Raw genomic sequence first — 16,555 nt, 5'->3', positions numbered from 1 at the left:
AAGAGTCTAGGCAAGGTTTATAGGAAGCCTTATTGACCTGTTCTTTCACTTTTTTGTATGTATGAAAAATTTCCTACCAAAAAGCTGTGAGTAGGGAGAATATATTGAAGATTTTATTCTGAGTAAGGAGGTAATATTGCAGGTAGTCTTAAGTAATTATATGAAAAGTGACCATGAGCCACTGCTTTGTACTTTATGGTGTTTTCTGTCCCTTTTAGGAAAAGAACACTGAGATATATATCCTGGTGTATTTTGTATGTAAGTGGAAGGTGTTGGTCTTCTTAAGTAGTAGAGGAAGTAAGACGAGTAATATTTTTATAACTCTTTCCCAACTAGAAAGAATAAAGTGGTGGAAGACTACATTCTTTGTTAAAGAATAAAATTGGGGAAAAAAAGTCATAGGGATTTGCTTGCTTTTAACTTAGCTATAATGAGATAAAATAGTTTCTCTATTATATTGCTCAGATGGTATTCAGTAAAACCGTCTGGAGTTTCTTCTGCAAAGCTACCTAGCTAAGGCGAGTTATTTCAAGGCAAATTAGTAGCAACTTTTAGGGCACGTTTGGGTAGATGTTTTGGACCAGATCATCTTTCATATGGTCCCCCTTGTGTAGCTACTCTGGTCAGCCATTATAGCGCAAAAATCATAGGCAACGTGTAAATAAACGAGGTGGCATACGCCAATAAAACTTTATTTATGGACACTAAAATTTGAATTTCATTTAATTTGCACATGTCAGGAGATATTACCCTTTTTTTGATTTTTTTTTTTAAGCCATTTAAAAATGTAAAAAGTATTTTTAGTTCTGGGCGGTATAAAACCGGCCAGATTTGGCTCAGGAGGGCCAGTGGACCACATTTGGCTCTGGAGCCATAGTTTGCCAATCCCTGCTGTATGGGTAGGAGTGTGTGTGGTTAGATTTGGCCTCTTACAGGACTTTAGATAAATTTAGAGAATTCCTGTGGTGTTTTAGAAACATCTTCCAAATTCCCACAAGCTTTTTATGTCTTTGTGGCAGTGACTTTCCAGTCTTACACACCAATGCTGAATAACGCAAGTGGAAGGGAGGGAGGGAGGGGCCGTTAAATTGTTAGTGAAGGCAAGTGGCTTGATCCTGGCATTCTTTCTTAACGTGCTATATGCTTTTCCCTCCTGTTTCCATATTGTGTCATTGGTTGAGTTACATGATTTTAAGCAATGTAGAGTTGAAGTTAAAACAAATAAATATGTGAGACATAACTCTGGTTATTTAATATGTTTTGATGTATTTGCTTGAAATGAATATATTTAACTGTTAGTGGCTCTTCAGATTTGTGGAGTCATTTTATACTATTTTACCCTTTCTACTTTTTAAAAATATTTTAAAAAGATTTTATTTACCTATTTGAGAGAGAGACACAGAGAGCATGAGCAAGGGGAGGAGCAGAGGGAGAGGGACAAGTAGACTCCCTGCAGAGCAGGCAGCAGCCCTATGTGGGGCTTTCTCCCAGGACTGTAAGATCATAACCTGAACTGAAGTTAGACGTCTAACTTAACCGACTAAGCCATCCAGGAGCCCCTGTTTTACCCTTTTTAGAGGAACCAGTTGTCCCACATCATTCCAACTGGACCCAGTGAATGTACTTTAACTAGGTTTATAATCAGACACTTTCTGGAGATGCGTAACTCTGTGGTCACTGCCTCTTCTCTGGCCGTGGAAGGGCTGGAGTGCTGATGGTAATTCTTTGTCTTCTTTTCACTGTGGGTGTGACTAGAACCCTTACTGATTCGTTTTTTCCTTCTGTGGTATTTTCTTTGAAGCGGCCATGAGGTGATTTCGTTATAGCTGTCACCTTAAATTTGATTTGTTAGCTCTTTGTGTGCCCTGATAATTGGATTTTTTTCCCTCATAGATGTAGATGATAGTGGTCACATAATTATTGAACTGGCCTGGTAGGTGCTCAGTAAATACTTGTACATGTATTGACATTTGTCTGCATCTGAGCTCATATGTATGGTTCTTACCATTACTTAGTAATCTTGCCTGGTTCTCAGTTTTAGAGTGCTTGCTGTAAGTTCATCTCCCATAAAAGCAGCATTGAATGGTGCCCCCCTACCCCCGAATCTCTATTTGTTCCTTTTTTCTTTACCAAAACTAGATTACTTTGATTTGACTTAATTTAGTTTGATTAATTTATTTAGTTTTAAAGATTTTATTTATTTGAGGGGGGGAGAGAGAGAGAGAGAGAGAGAGTGTGTGTGTGTGTGTGTGTGTGTGTGTGTGGAGCCTGACATGACAGCAGGGCTCCATCCTAGGACCCTGGGATGATGTCCTGAAATGAATTCAGATACTTAACCAACTGAGACACCCAGGTGCCCCTAGATTACTTTAATTTTAAAATACGGCAGGGGGTGGTAGTGGAATTAACCTCTACCTTTTTTTTCTTTTAAAGATTTTATTTATTTATTTATTTATTTGAGAGAGAGTGNCAGTGGTGGGGGGGGGGGTGGGAGTAGAGGGGGGGAGAGAGCTTGATGTGGGTCTCAACCCCATGACCCTGAGACCACAACCCAAGCTGAAACCAAGAGTTGGACACCCAACTGACTGAGCCACCTAGGCACCCCAACCTTTAAATTTTTTTTCCCAGTTTTTCCTTCATTTACCCACAGAAAGAATTTTTTCTTCCTCTATAGCTATAAAGCAGTTCTGCCAAAAATAAAATTAGTTTGGAAAGAGACAAATAAAATAGTCCATAGGCACATGAAAAAGGATCAAATGAACATAGTGAACAAAACGTGGAGGAGAAATAAGAAAAAGAAAGACTGATTTTGTTAGTGCTTAGCACCCTTCTTGTCAAAGATCAAAGTGCTCAGTTGTGTGGATTCACGGGACTCGGTAAATCTGAGGGGCCCCTGCCATTGCATTCCCTTAGGGGGAAACTGATGTAGAGCTTTCTCTTTCAAGCTGGTGCTAGGGTTGTGTTATAAGGGAGGACAGCGCTTTGTCCTTTAGCCACTGGGAATCAGACAGAAGACGGAATTCCTCTGCAGCCTATTCTGTGTTGAGATTATAGTATTTCCTTACCCAAATTAATTCACTTCCAGAGGAGACTGTGGGACCATCAGTTACAGAAACCTGTGTTGAGGTCCAGCATTACTGCTTGGCTGCTATTTTTAAATTCTTGCCTTGGCTGCCCCTCATCCTGCCTTTCAGGCTAAGGTTCTACTGCTGTTTGTTTTCTTTTCTTCATTACATTTATCAATAGCCATACAGTAAAGTTAGTATCTTGAGAGAAGTATGTTTGAGTTCTCCTTACTCCCTGGTATGTGTTTTTGGCCCTTGCTGATAAAATAGAAAAAACACCAGGTTGAAATGGGAAGACTTCAGTTTTTGTTGTTGTTGTTTTTAAGATTTATTTATTTGAGAGAGAGAGAGAATATGAGCACAAAAGCGGGGGGGGGGCAGAGAGAGAGGGAGGGGGAGAGAATCTCTAGCAGACTCGCTGCCCAGTGTGAAGCCCGATGTAGGGCTCAGTCTCACAACCCTGAGATCATGACCTGAGCTGAAACCAAGAGTCAAACATTTAACAGACTGAGCCACCCAGGTGCTCTGAAATGAGAAGAGTTCTGTTTGAATCTTGGCTGTGCCACATAGTTTTGTGATCAAGGTCAAGTTTGTTAACTTTTGAGCCATCCTTTTGACAAACTCAAGGCCACATGATTAAGTGACAGAACCCTGAACCACATATCTTCTGGTTCTACATCCAGTAAGATAAGGGGTGTGAAAAAGTCTCTCAGAATGCCTCATACCCAATATAGCACGAGTAGTGCGTACAGTCATTGAATCAGAATTGGGACTTAGAGCATAAAAGGGAGAAAAGAAAAAGTAAAATTAAATGTAATTCTGTACCGAGTTATTGATGGCACAATTACTCAACATCCATTTATTTTATTTTTTCTGTTGCCCCTTGGCTGAGTTGATTGGATACTTTGATTACTTTAGGTATGGGAGGAAGAGTTTAGCTCGAGGAACCATCTCTAGATGCTCTAAGAATGAGCAGATAAACCTGCTCTGAGAACAAGAAGATAAATTTTATTACACTAATGTAATAAAAACACTAAATAAAAATTATTGCTTACAATTTGTTTGCTGTGTTACTTTTTTCACCCTAAGGATCATGTTTTATTGATGACCAGAGAAAGGATCTAGAGAGATTGCTTTGTGATTGGACCATGAACATGTGACCTGGCAGTGTTTTCGGCTTTACTGTTCACCTGTAGCATTGAATTCCCAAGTATCATAAATGTCTCAACGACTTAAGGGCTGTTTCCCAACTTTCTGATTATCTGCTTCTTCAGAGAATCGCTTAGAAAAAAAAAATATACTCAGGTAGGTCAGGTGACATCTTAGCTAGGAATTTGTCTTAGAGGAATATGTTTTAGAGTGAGTTTTCTGGCAGCCTCCTGGGGCCAAGAAACCCTGAACTGGCTCTGCAGAGCTTCTAATCTTCCCCCTTTTCATTCTGAATTAATTGATCTCTTTACTTTGTTACGGGCCTTTAGGATCATCCAGGTAGTGATTGGTACAGACTCATTACATCTTTGTGCAGTTCTCCAGCCATTCTCAGCATTGAGACAGGTCCTTTAGCTCCTGAGAGTTCCCTGTGGAGCTTCATGCTGCCTCGGAGCTTTTAGTTTCACAGTTCCAAGATCATTTCCTGGCTTTAATCAACTGTTGTTTTTATATGTGAAATAACTTCGATCTTCAGCATTTTTATTGTTTTGTCTGTACGTGCTTAGTACTTCATTAGACACCATAACTTAACAGTCATTTTATTTATTGGCTCATTCATCATTTAACAAGTCATTGAGCTGCTAATTGGGGGAGGGCTCTGAGGTGCTGGAAGCACCTGCCTGAACAATATATTCTCTGCTCTTGAGTACATCTCAGTCCTGTAAAAATTCTTTTATCTGGAGCTACTCGTAGACACACAGAAAAGTTGTAAATACTGCATTTCCCCCAGTCTTCCTCAGTGTTAACATCGGGTGACTGTATACGGTTGTCAGAACCAGGAAATTAGCATTAGTACCATACAGTTGAACTGAAGACCCTTTTGAATTTCACTAATATCTTACCCCATTCAGGCTGCTGTAACAAAATACCATAGACTTGGGTGGCTTGTAAACAACAGAAATTTATTTCTTACCGTTCTGGAAGCTGAAAGTCTGAGATCAGAGTACAGCATGTTTGAGTTCTAGTGAGAACCCTCTTCTAGTTTACAGACTGCCGACTTCTTGTATCCTTGCATGGCTAACAGCAGAGAGGGAAGGCAAGCTTCCTGTCCAACACCACAAGAGTCATCTTATTGTGCCTCTTTTTGCAGCTTTTTTCTTCAGCCGCGAAAAATTCTGTTCCTATTGTTAAAATATAATATTTTTATTTTCTTCAAGAATACGTATAGTTTCAGAATTTGTAACTCATGTCCCTGTGAGAAACAGATTTACTGACTAAATTTTTGTCTTTAGTCCTGAAATATATTGGCAAGATAGCATTTTCCAACGTTGCTTAGGTCAGTTCTGTTTTTTCATACCTCCTTATATGTGGCTGTGTTACCCGTTTGTAATAGAGTTAGGTTCATGTGTGGGACTTTGCGTTCCACTTCTAGCTCCTCCTGGTTGATGTGGACTGTTGTTAAGTTTTGGGTATGTGAGGGTGTGTGGACTATGGCTGTGCTTCTGAGGGTCAGGGCCATGGACAGTCATGTAGTTGTCAACTCTCTTACCATGGTTCCATTCCCCACCTCTTTCCTACCCACCTATTATTGGTAACCGATCTCTTTGCTTCTTAGTTTATCCCTCCTGCATATTTTCCTTTCAAATGAGCAAATACATGTCTGTGTTCTTATAACCTCTTCATTCTTATATGAAGGGTAGCATCCTACAGATATGCTTTTGTGTTTGCTTTTTTTTACTTAATGTTATGTTTTGGAAATTGCTCTGTATCAGTTCATAGAGATCGTCCTCATTCTCTTACAGCTACATAGAACTGCACTGTGTGCCTGAACCACCGTTTACTTAGCTGCTGTCTTGTGAATGGTCATTTAGGTTGTTCCCAGGATGTTTCAGTTACAAATGATGCTGCAGTGAATATCCTAGTGCATATGTGGTTCCTTATTGTTAGATGTGAACCTTCAGGGTGGCTTCATCGGAGAGAGATTGCTGGGTTGAAAGGCGTATGTATATGTGGTTTTCCTCCAGAGAGCATATGCCAATTTGCACTCCCTCTGTTTCCCCAATAGAATGTGGTTTTATTTTTTAAAATTGTGCCAGTCTGATAGGTGAGAAACAGTATCTTGGTATTCTGCTTTATTTTGCTAACAGTGAGTGAGTTTGAGCATTTTTTCTTTATGTTTGAAGGATACTTTCGTCTTTTTCTTGTGAATTATCTGTTCATGTCATTTCCTTTGGGGTTTTTTTTGTCTTTCTGTCTATAAAAGTTCTTTACATTTTCTCTTGTATATGTTGCAGATGTTTGCTCCCACTCGTCAGTTTTCTTTTACAGTTTAAAAAAAAATTCTGCAAAACTTACTTTCACCTAGTCAGATTTGGCGGTCTTTTTATTTATTCCCTCAGGCCTTTGAGTCCTACTTAGAAAGCCTCTCCGTGCACCAGATTTACAGAGGAGTTCTACCCAGTCGTCCCAGTGCCGTTTATTAAAAAGCCTATCTTTCCCTCAGTGGCTCACGATGCCACCTTTGTCATAGGTTACTGTGTGTATTCCAGACTTGTTCTGTCGTCTGTTGTCTGTTTATGTGCCACTGCCATGCTCTTTTAATTGTAGAGGCATTGTAATATTTTTTACCGTAATACTGATTGTTTCCCCTTTCTCAGTTATTTGTTTTTCTTACGAATCTTCGTAGTAAAGTGTTTCATTCCATTAATTGATAATTAATTGATAGCATTGAATTTATAGATCAAACTATGGAAAATGCCATGTTGAGTTTTCCTATCCGAGAACAAGGGGATGTTTTTCCATTTGTTCATGTTTACTTTTGTGTCGCTCAGGAGTATTTAAGGATTTTCTTCATAGAGATGTTCCCATTCTTGTTACACATTTATTTCTATGCATTTAATCTTACAGACGTACATTGAGCTCTGTACCCTAGTAATAAAGAATACACATTCTTTCTATGTACCTTGGCACATTCTCAAATTCATCATGTGTTAGATCACAAAAAACATTTATCTCATGAAAAGGCGATAAAACTGTAGTTTACAAACAAAGACAAAGAACAGAAAGCCCCTTTCACTTGGAAATTTGAAACTTCCTATTTCTTAACTGTGGAGAACACCCTGATGGTCACCGGAGGGAGGGGGGATATAGGGGATGGGGATTTAAGGGACACTCATCGTGATGAGCACTGAGTAACGTATAGAACTCTTGGCTCACTATATCGGGCACCTGAAACGAATATACCACTGCATGTTAACTATACTGCAATTAAAATAAAAAACTTAAAAAATAAAGCTTCCTATTGAACAACTCCTGAGTAGAAGGGGAAATAAAACTGAAATTAAAGAAATTTTTAAAAACAACAGTAAAAATACTGTGTATTAGAAGCTGCAGCATGCATTTAAAACACTGATCAAAGGGCACCTGGGTGGCTCAGTTGGTTAAGCGACTGCCTTTGGCTCAGGTCATGAATGATCCTGGAGTGCCAGGAACGAGTCCTGCGTGGGGCTCCCTGCTCAGCAGGGAGTCTGCTTCTCCCTCTGACCCTTCCCCCCTCATGTGCGCGCTCTCTCTCCCTCTCTCAAATAAATAAATAAAATCTTAAAAAAAAAACACTGATCAAAGGAAAGCTAGTTACGTTAAACACATCAATTTAAATGAAAAAAACAAAATTAAACGATTGAGTCCCCAGCTTCAATGATAAAAAGAATAACAAAAAAAGGTAGAAGCGAGGCTTACAGCAGTTCCACTTCACCGTGGGGAGGCAGAGGCACTGATGAGGAAGTGACATCAGTTGTCACACATACAACAACTATTTAGGGAACTGTGTGGAGCGATATTCTGAAAACACCGTAAATGAGTCCAGGTGAATCATAGAAAGTGTTCAGATAACCCCTAGGAAGGCAAGACAAACAGAAGAATGAAAAACAGAAGACACTTTAAAAAAAATTCTATACCTGTCATTAGTCAAATGGCTCACAGTTGACAAGGTGCTGACTCTGTCTCCAGATCTTTCTTTCCCTTTGTGCTCAGGCAAGGGTGATGACCAAAGCTGTTGGCAGGCCTGCTGCTCTAAGCATTCTGTGCATTGCATGTGCCTGGGAATCTACAGAGACTTTCCCAGTTACAGATAGTTTTGATGGAATGAATTTCTGGGCCATATTTCCATTTATATTTTTTCCTTGTGTAAGGTGGTTCTTTTCCTGCTCCTTCATCCCCTTCAGATCGCCTCATCCCACCAATTGGGGGACACTTACCAAATGGTGCCGTGCCCAGGGTGGAACTGTGGGGCACCACACCAAGGAATACCAAAATGAGTCCAGCAGGAAGCCTTGTTTCTGATGAATGAAAGGCCCCTTAAATAGGGCACTTCCCAGTCTTTAGTTATATTTCTTTTCTTTTTTTTTTTAAGATTTTATTTATTTGACAGAGAGAGAGACAGCCAGCGAGAGAGGGTACACAAGCAGGGGAAGTGGGAGAGGAAGAAGCAGGCTCATAGTGGAGGAGCCTGATGTGGGGCTCGATCCCATAAAGCCAGGATCACGCCCTGAGCCGAAGGCAGACGCTTAACCGCTGTGCCACCCAGACGCCCCTTTAGTTATATTTCTGTTAACAGTGAAGCATCCCATTAGAAATGGGGTGTGTATAGGACCTTGGAGGCTCTGAAACTGGAGCCTGATGTGGGGCTCCATCTAAGGACCTGAGCTGAAACCAAGAGTCGGATGGTTAGTTAACCGCCTGGATCCACCCAGGTGCCCCAAGAATAGCAACTTTAAACAGCTGTAGTTACATGCTAGTGACTCTTGTTTTATTTTCCCCTAATACTTTAAATATATTTATATAGTAAAATGCACATTTAAAGTTTATATTTTTATGAATTTTGATAAACTTGTTTGACCGTGAACAAGACATGGAATATTCCTGTCATCCCAGAATGTTCTCTTAAGCTACTCTCCTCTCAGAACTTCCCACCCAGAAGCAACCATTATTCTGATTTCTCTCCCCATAAATTACTTTTGCCTGTTTTAGAAATTCATTCAATAGAAATGGAGTCATACAGTATATGCCTTTTGTGTGCCTGGCTACTTTTACTCAGCATTTAGTATTTGAGACTTTTTCTCTGTGATGTGCTATGTATCAGTACTTCTTTCCTTTGTATTGTTGTGAAGTATTTCATTTTACAAATATATAATGATATTTTGCCCATTTCCTTATTGATGGACATTTGGATTGTTTCAGGCTAGTATGAATAAAAACTGTTATACAGCAAAAAAGCACAGAGAAAGAAAATAGAAATAAAAACAGAAATTAATGAGGAGAAAAACATTAAATCTAATTAATCAGATCCTTTAAAATTTTAATATCTCATTAAAAATGACATTATGACCAATTGGGATTTATTCCAAAAATACAGGGTAGGTTCACTATTAGAGACTCTGCTAATGTTGTATACCATATTGTTACATCTGAGGGGAAACAAAACCCCTTATCTCTAAAGCAGTGATTATTTCTAAAGCTAGTATCATATCTAATAGTAATACCTGAGAGACATTTCCACCAAGATCAGGAGCAAGGCAAGGGTGCCCACTGTTTCCATAACTTTCCACATTGTGTGAGAGGGTCAGTGTAATTCAAGTCCTAAGAAAGAGTAAAAGGCACCTGGATGGCCCAGCAAGTTAAGCATCTGCCTGCAGCTCAGGTTGTGATCTCTGGGTCCTGGGATCGAGCCCCATGTGGGGCTTCCCAGTCAGTGAGGAATCTGCTTCTCCCTCTCCCTCTGCCTCTCCCCCTGCTTGTGTGCCCCCCCCCCCAAGTAAATAAATCTTTAAAAAAAAAAAAGAGTAAAGAAGATGTAAAACTATGTTTATTTGCAAACAACAGCTAACATACCTGGAAAACCTCAGAAAACCAATGATTAAACTGTATCAAATAATGAGTCAAGTAGCAGGATATAAAATTAGCATACAAAAACCAGTACTTTTCACATAATCAACTAGAAAGCAAATAGAGGACCTAGTGGTAGATGAGATTATCCATTACAGTTTCATGGTCATTTATCAGATGATATGCTTATGTTCCTGCCACTTCTGGCTTTCCCTAAACCAGCTGTGTTGTTGTCCCTACAGAACATTCGGCAATGTCTTTAGATGTTTTTGATTGTCACAATGATGAGTGTGTCTGCGATGGGGGCACTGTATCCAGGGATACTGCTAAGTACAGGACAGCCTCTGACAACAACAAATTATTCAGTCCAAAATGTCAGTAATACTGAGACTGAGAAACCCTTTCCTGAACAAAACATATCTGTTTTCTAGTGCCTGTGTTAGAATTGTGGGTTGGTAGGGTTTCTATACCTTTAACAAATACATTGATTAATTACTCAGGTTAAAGGGTACCCTTGAATATGAGTAATGATGAAGACTAGTAAAAGAGGAATCACTTTCCTCTAGTTACAGACAATGCTGGAAATAACTTACTTTGTACAGCACTTTGGTGTTTAAAGTTTCATAGAGTTCTTATTTGATCTCCTTAGTATGAGATGGGTATAGTAGGTGTTCTTATCCCTGTTTAGCTGATAAAGGAACTTACCTATTTTTTCTAGGTTTCAGGGACTAAATCATGTCAGATTGATGGATAGTTAGTTTCAGAGTGAGTGCATTGTTTGTTCATTTGTAAAGGTGATCTTACCTGCTTTTTCTTTTCCAGAAGCTCATTTTAGTTCCAGCTACATACTAGAGATAGGTCCTGGGCCTGCAAAGTTGATTCCTAGTCCATATTTCCCTTTAATTGTATCTTGTTACTTATAAATCAGTGCTTCCGGTGGACTTTCTGAAATGATGGAAATGGTATATAAATCTGTGCTGTTCAGTATGGTAGCCACCGGCAACATGGGGCTATTTAAATTTACATTAATTAAGATTAACTAAAATTTAAAATCCAGTTTTCTTCAGTTGGACCAGATACATTTCAAGTGCTCAACAGCCCTGCATTATGTTATCAGTAGTTCCCAATAGGAACTTCAATAAATCAAAAGCATTTTTGTTTAATTTTTAAAATGGAGGTTGAGCCCCATCTTAGTTACCTTCTGCCCATTACTGAGGCTTTGGTCACACTGAGGCTTAGTTAGCTTCTTGCCATTAGTAAGGCTTACACTCTGTGGAAAAGGAGGAAGTTGCTTTTTAATTTCTTCATAGGAAGCAAATGAATGTTATCCCCAGGTTGTTATCCCTCAGCTAGTTTCTTTCTCTAACACCTTGGTCGTTAGCTGCTGTGTATGTTGTTAAAGTGCCAACTCACGGGGTCCTCATGGGAATGGAATGCCTGTTGAAGTGGTAGGAATTCATTCCCCTGGAAGCATCCCGCGTGTGCTGCTGGTGTGCTGTTGATTCTCCAGTTCCACCTGCTATACTCACAGCCTGTGGCTTCCACTTGATGTTAAAGTTACCTTCTGTGACCACTAGGGAATTGCTTAAAACCTCCCTGCCTCCTTGGGAACCCTGGAAATTCTCCCAACACGTGTGTGTGTGTGTGTGTGTGTGTGTGTGTGTGTGTGTGTGTGTGTGTGTGTTTTAAGGAGTTTGGCCATATTATAGAGTTTTCAACTATATTGTGGTTTAAATTGTGTTGGTAGACAAACCTGGAAATCTTACTGCTCTTTTTATTGCAATATTTCTGTGAGGAGATATTTTCCAACTTACGCTCATTTAACATGACCTGAAAATTTGAGAAGTGTGTGTCTATGTATTAGAGCCCATCTATGTATTTAAAAAGTTAAAGCCTATCAGTTTTAAGTTCCAAGTCGTTTTATTTCTTGCACATTAAAAGAGAAGAAAAATATTTGACAGTTTTACATTCTGCCTATAGTAAAGTAAGAGGAAGAAAAGGCCCATTTTGTTTTGATGATTTAGAAAGGCTTTAGGCAGATTTTTGTTGTTGTTGTTGTTAAGTAATTTAACTGTCGTTTAAATTTTTCCTGTCATTTTAGTTTAATATCCTTTCATCACAGCCCTGCCCTCAATTTACCTCTGTGGTTTAATTAATTCTATTCCATGACTAAAATGCTGAGGTAAATGCAGTTGAAGTTGTAGGTTGAAGCAGTCCTGAAACAAAAAAATACAACATTTGGACATTTTCTTAGTTCTTTTGGGAACTCCCAGTTTTTTGAATCGGTAATTATGGAGTCTGTAGCCATATTCTACATGTTTTTTGAGTAACATGGATTTAGTTTTATCTTTCCTTGCCTCTGTCCCTCCAGTAGTGTTTTGGTTTGCAAAGCAGTTGACAGTAATACTAATGTATTTTTTATGCTTGTTTATTTTCAGAGGGAAGTGTAACATCTCCCATTTTTCTGACATATTTGCTGCTAGAGAGTTTAAAGCTCGAGTGGATTCATTTTTCTACATATTAGGCTACAACCCTGAGACAAGGTAAGTGAGTTACTTGGACCCACTCAGTGAGAACTTTTGCTTTTCTCACGTGCATGCATCCGTGTAGGTGTGTTTACACATTTGGGTATATGCTAGTAAGATTTTAATAAACCAACTCCAAAGCCCAAAGTAAACCTCTTTGGAAGGAGTTCTAATTAATGTCTTTGGTGTCTAAAGCAGCTTATTGTTTGCTCTTGATTTTATTAAGAAAAGGAAAAGTGAGAAAATTTGGGTTTCAAGAGGGCAGGGCAAAGATGTACATTTAGTTGATCTGTGTTTTGAACTTAACTATGAATTGGCAGTTTATTACCCTACTGCACATTCTGTCTAGCCTTCCATGATACCATATTGAAAACTAGGACATTTTTCGTTAAAGATTTTATTTATTTGAGAGAATGAGAGCGCGTGGTCGTGCATGAACTGGGGGAACGGCAGAGAAAGAGGGAGAAGCAGACTCTCCGCTGAGCAGGGAGCCCGATGCAGGGCCCAGTCCCAGGACCCTGGGATCATGACCTCAGCCAAAGGCAGACGCTCAGCTGACTGAGCCACCTAGGCACTCCCGAAAACACTACGACATTACGGAAAATTTGTTGATTAGTCATCTGTTTTATTCATTTAGTAAAACCTCAGAAAGACTCATAGAAACATCTTTAGTAAGATTACTGGGATGAGATGGCTACATTCAGTTCTCAGCCATCTCAGTAAGATCTTTGTAACAGGTAGAATTATTACTTTTTAAGTGAGAAACAGTAGAATCAAAATAATTTAACAGAAAAAAATTCTTTATGTCTGTAGTAGATTTTAGTTTAACTTAGCACACGGAGGAACTTCTTTAAGAGTATGTGCGTTCATTTTTATTCTGCATCAATCATTTAACTACAATGGGTTAAGGATTTAAAAAGAAAAAGAAGAATGTTAGCTGGTGATCAAGTAGTTTGTGCTCAGGACATCCGAGACATAATCTACAGATATAAGGACTTAGAAAGAAAGAAAAGCTGCTTGGCCAAAGGAGGGTAGTAGAAGAGCTGTATTCAGAGTGATTTCAAGGTGGGTATTATTTTAGAGAAAACCTTCTCCTAGAGGATGCTGAGAAATTATATGTAAAACTTAGAAGGTTACTGTTCAGATAATCTAGGGTTAATAAAGGGCAGTGTATTCTTTGTCACAATCCTTAGAGGCTGCTTGAAGCTCTGTCGGCACATACATATTAGTGTTTCTCTCTGTGTATATTATAGACAACAACTGCAGGGGTGATAGTGTAATGAATGGTCAGCTTTTAAAAAAATTTTAAATTCAATTAATTAACATATAATGTATTATTGGTTTCAGAGGTAGATGTCAGTGATTCATCAGTCTTATATAATATCCAGTGGTCACTTTTTTTTTTTTTAACTTTCCTGTATTTCCTTTAGAAAACAGTAAATTTGAGCTTTTGTTTTCTTTTTCAAAAGTATGCCCTGTGCCAGTGATAGAGAAGCTGATCAGTGATAGTATTTCAGAGCATCCTGTATTTCAAAATGTTTATTTTACAGAATGGATTTATTGACTGCGTGGTCATATCTTGGATTTCTGTCTGGATGCAAAGGAGTCCATAATTCCAGTGATGCCATGTTGATTTAACTGTTTGATCAGTGGTTGTCACATTGCACAAGTTAGATTGTATCAGTGAATTGACTAAATAGCTTTTGTGTTTTAAATGTTTAGCTCTTGGATTCATAAGAAGCAACCAAATAATTTTTTTACTAGTTTTGGTTATGTATCTGTTTTTTGCTGAATGCTCATTAAAAGTGATACTGTATAACTTAACTGTGTAAATAGAGACTTGCGCAAGTTCTGGTCTCATTTTTCAACGGGTGTTGCTGCCAGTCATTTAGAGTGATTCTTCCCATCGGTTATGTTTTTAAGAGTGGCTTAGGTATGCAGCAGCAGGATATCTGTCTCTCATCTGAAAAAACAACACCGAGACATGTTCATGGCCGTGTGTTTATAGATACGCATCCTGAGTCACTTCTTTTGCTGCTTTGACTTCCTGGTGGCCATTTGTTCGTTTCTGTGCTTGTGTTCTCCTCGTCCAGCTCATGCTTTGACATGTTGTAGGTTTTTGAGGGGTGTTGGATGAATTGAAATAAAAAAAAAAACCTTGAATGTCTACTTGTAAGTAAAGCTTATGGCAGATCTCACACTTCGCACAAAGTAAGTGTAAAAATTTGCCCTAGCTCACCGGTTTCACCCTGAGTCCCACTTTATAACTCTGAAGTTCCCACAGCTGCTCAGATTGTCACAAGAGTGTGTGTAATTTAATAGAAGTGTAGAAAGACTCTGCCTTCCCCACCTGGCTTGCACACAGCCTAATCCTTAGAATGCTTGGGCTTCATACCCTTGAAGAACTTACCTCTGTTTGTGTCTTTGTTTCAAGTCTGTGAGGGATGGGGTTGTGTGAAGAGCGGGCTTCTGGTGTATTTCTCCCCCATTCGAAAGAGCAGGACTGTCATGTGATCGTGGCTGCATAGTGCTCTGTGCTATAACTCAGTGCCCGGAGTCATCTGGAGAGGAAACGTCAAACTGTTCTATGTCTGTGAGACAGAGCATATATATGGCTGAGACCATTGCAAGTGACAGAATGGTGACTTTGATGACCGTTCCCCTCCTCTGAAATAACTCAGGAACTTTAGTCCAAGTGAGCAGTTGAAACTAAAGCTTGAGATGGGATTATTTCCTTCTCATAGCACATTTTTGATAGTAGTTAAAAGCTGATTTATGTAATTTTCCATAATTTATTTAGCATAGTCACCTGCACTGAAAGTTTGGAGTGGTTTTTCACATTTTTTGCGTACTTTTTTTTAATAAGCCCCAGTGTTTGGCTACTTTAAAATTTTTCCCCTAACCTGGTTATTATATTTCTGAACGTTTCATCTTGTCAGAGACCTGACCGTTCCAGACTTCTTGTTTTTGATGGGATTACTTTATTGAACATGTATATGACAGTAGGAAACAGACTTTTCTATAGTCTTTGGTACTTTGCCTTTAAAGTTCAGGGAGTGTGGATTTCTTGGTAATTGACATGGGATTTTTATTTTTCTGAAATTCTATATTTAATTCTGAAATCCTAAACTCAATTCTGAAATCTGAAAGCTCTGGGGGGAAAAAAAATATGCTAAGTTAGTGCTGAAGCTCATTGGATGGTCCTACTTGGCTTGAACTGAGATGAGGCTATTTATATTCTTGAGTTGGTTCACCTTGAGTTGAGTGAGTTTCCACAGTTTTTACTGCAGAAGTACCAGTGTGAAAGAGTAGGGGGGTCATTGCTCAGACACTGCTGGCGTGTCACTTAGTATATAGTATATGGCTATAGTACCTTTCTAAATCCAAAAAATCCTGAATTCTAAAAATCCTCTGACCCTTAGGATCTTTGACAAGAGATGGTGATACTGTATTCTTGCTAGCCATGTCATTTAAGCAACAAAACTTACCTGAGTAAAAAATTTGGTGGCAGATGTTTCCAGCTTCAAATAGGATGCAAACAACAAGGGTCTGACTAATGAGAGAGGCCTGAGTTTTGAACCCTTAGGTAATCAGGCTTTGCTTCTGGAGTTTGTTTTGACATTTCTGCACTCGGAGAGTGTGTGCTTTGGCTATATGAGCAAGATTTACCCCAGATTTAATCCAGATTTAATCCTGCAATCAGCATACTCTGCAATATAATGTCATTATGTTCTCATTTTGTCTGAGGGTTCTAATCCAAATTCTGGTTAGAAAATAAAGTCAATAAATTTCACATCAAAAGTCCTAATACATAAAGCCGGTTAGACCTTATAGACATATGCACAAAACACCAGTATTCTTGGCTGAGCTAAAGGAGGTTGATCTTGGCTTATAAAAAGAGGCGATATAATCTATAATCAGAGGGACATGGCT

At 38.9% G+C, this 16,555-nt stretch overlaps 1 protein-coding gene across 1 annotated transcript in view; it reads left to right on the top strand.

Annotated features, from left to right (window-relative positions):
* RERE (arginine-glutamic acid dipeptide repeats) overlaps positions 1-16,555 on the top strand; it is a 409,222-nt gene that overhangs the window by 241,871 nt on the left and 150,796 nt on the right. Inside the window, exon 7 of the mRNA XM_040645735.1 lies at positions 12,536-12,640. Coding sequence (XP_040501669.1) covers positions 12,536-12,640 — 105 coding nt within the window. The remainder of the gene's footprint in view (positions 1-12,535; positions 12,641-16,555) is intronic.

This window comes from Ursus maritimus, unplaced genomic scaffold (assembly GCF_017311325.1).
Source record: "Ursus maritimus isolate PB19 unplaced genomic scaffold, ASM1731132v1 scaffold_32, whole genome shotgun sequence".
Lineage (NCBI taxonomy): Eukaryota > Metazoa > Chordata > Mammalia > Carnivora > Ursidae > Ursus > Ursus maritimus.
The sequence above is the reverse complement of the archived record's forward strand: the minus strand, read 5'-3'. Positions and strand labels throughout refer to the sequence as shown.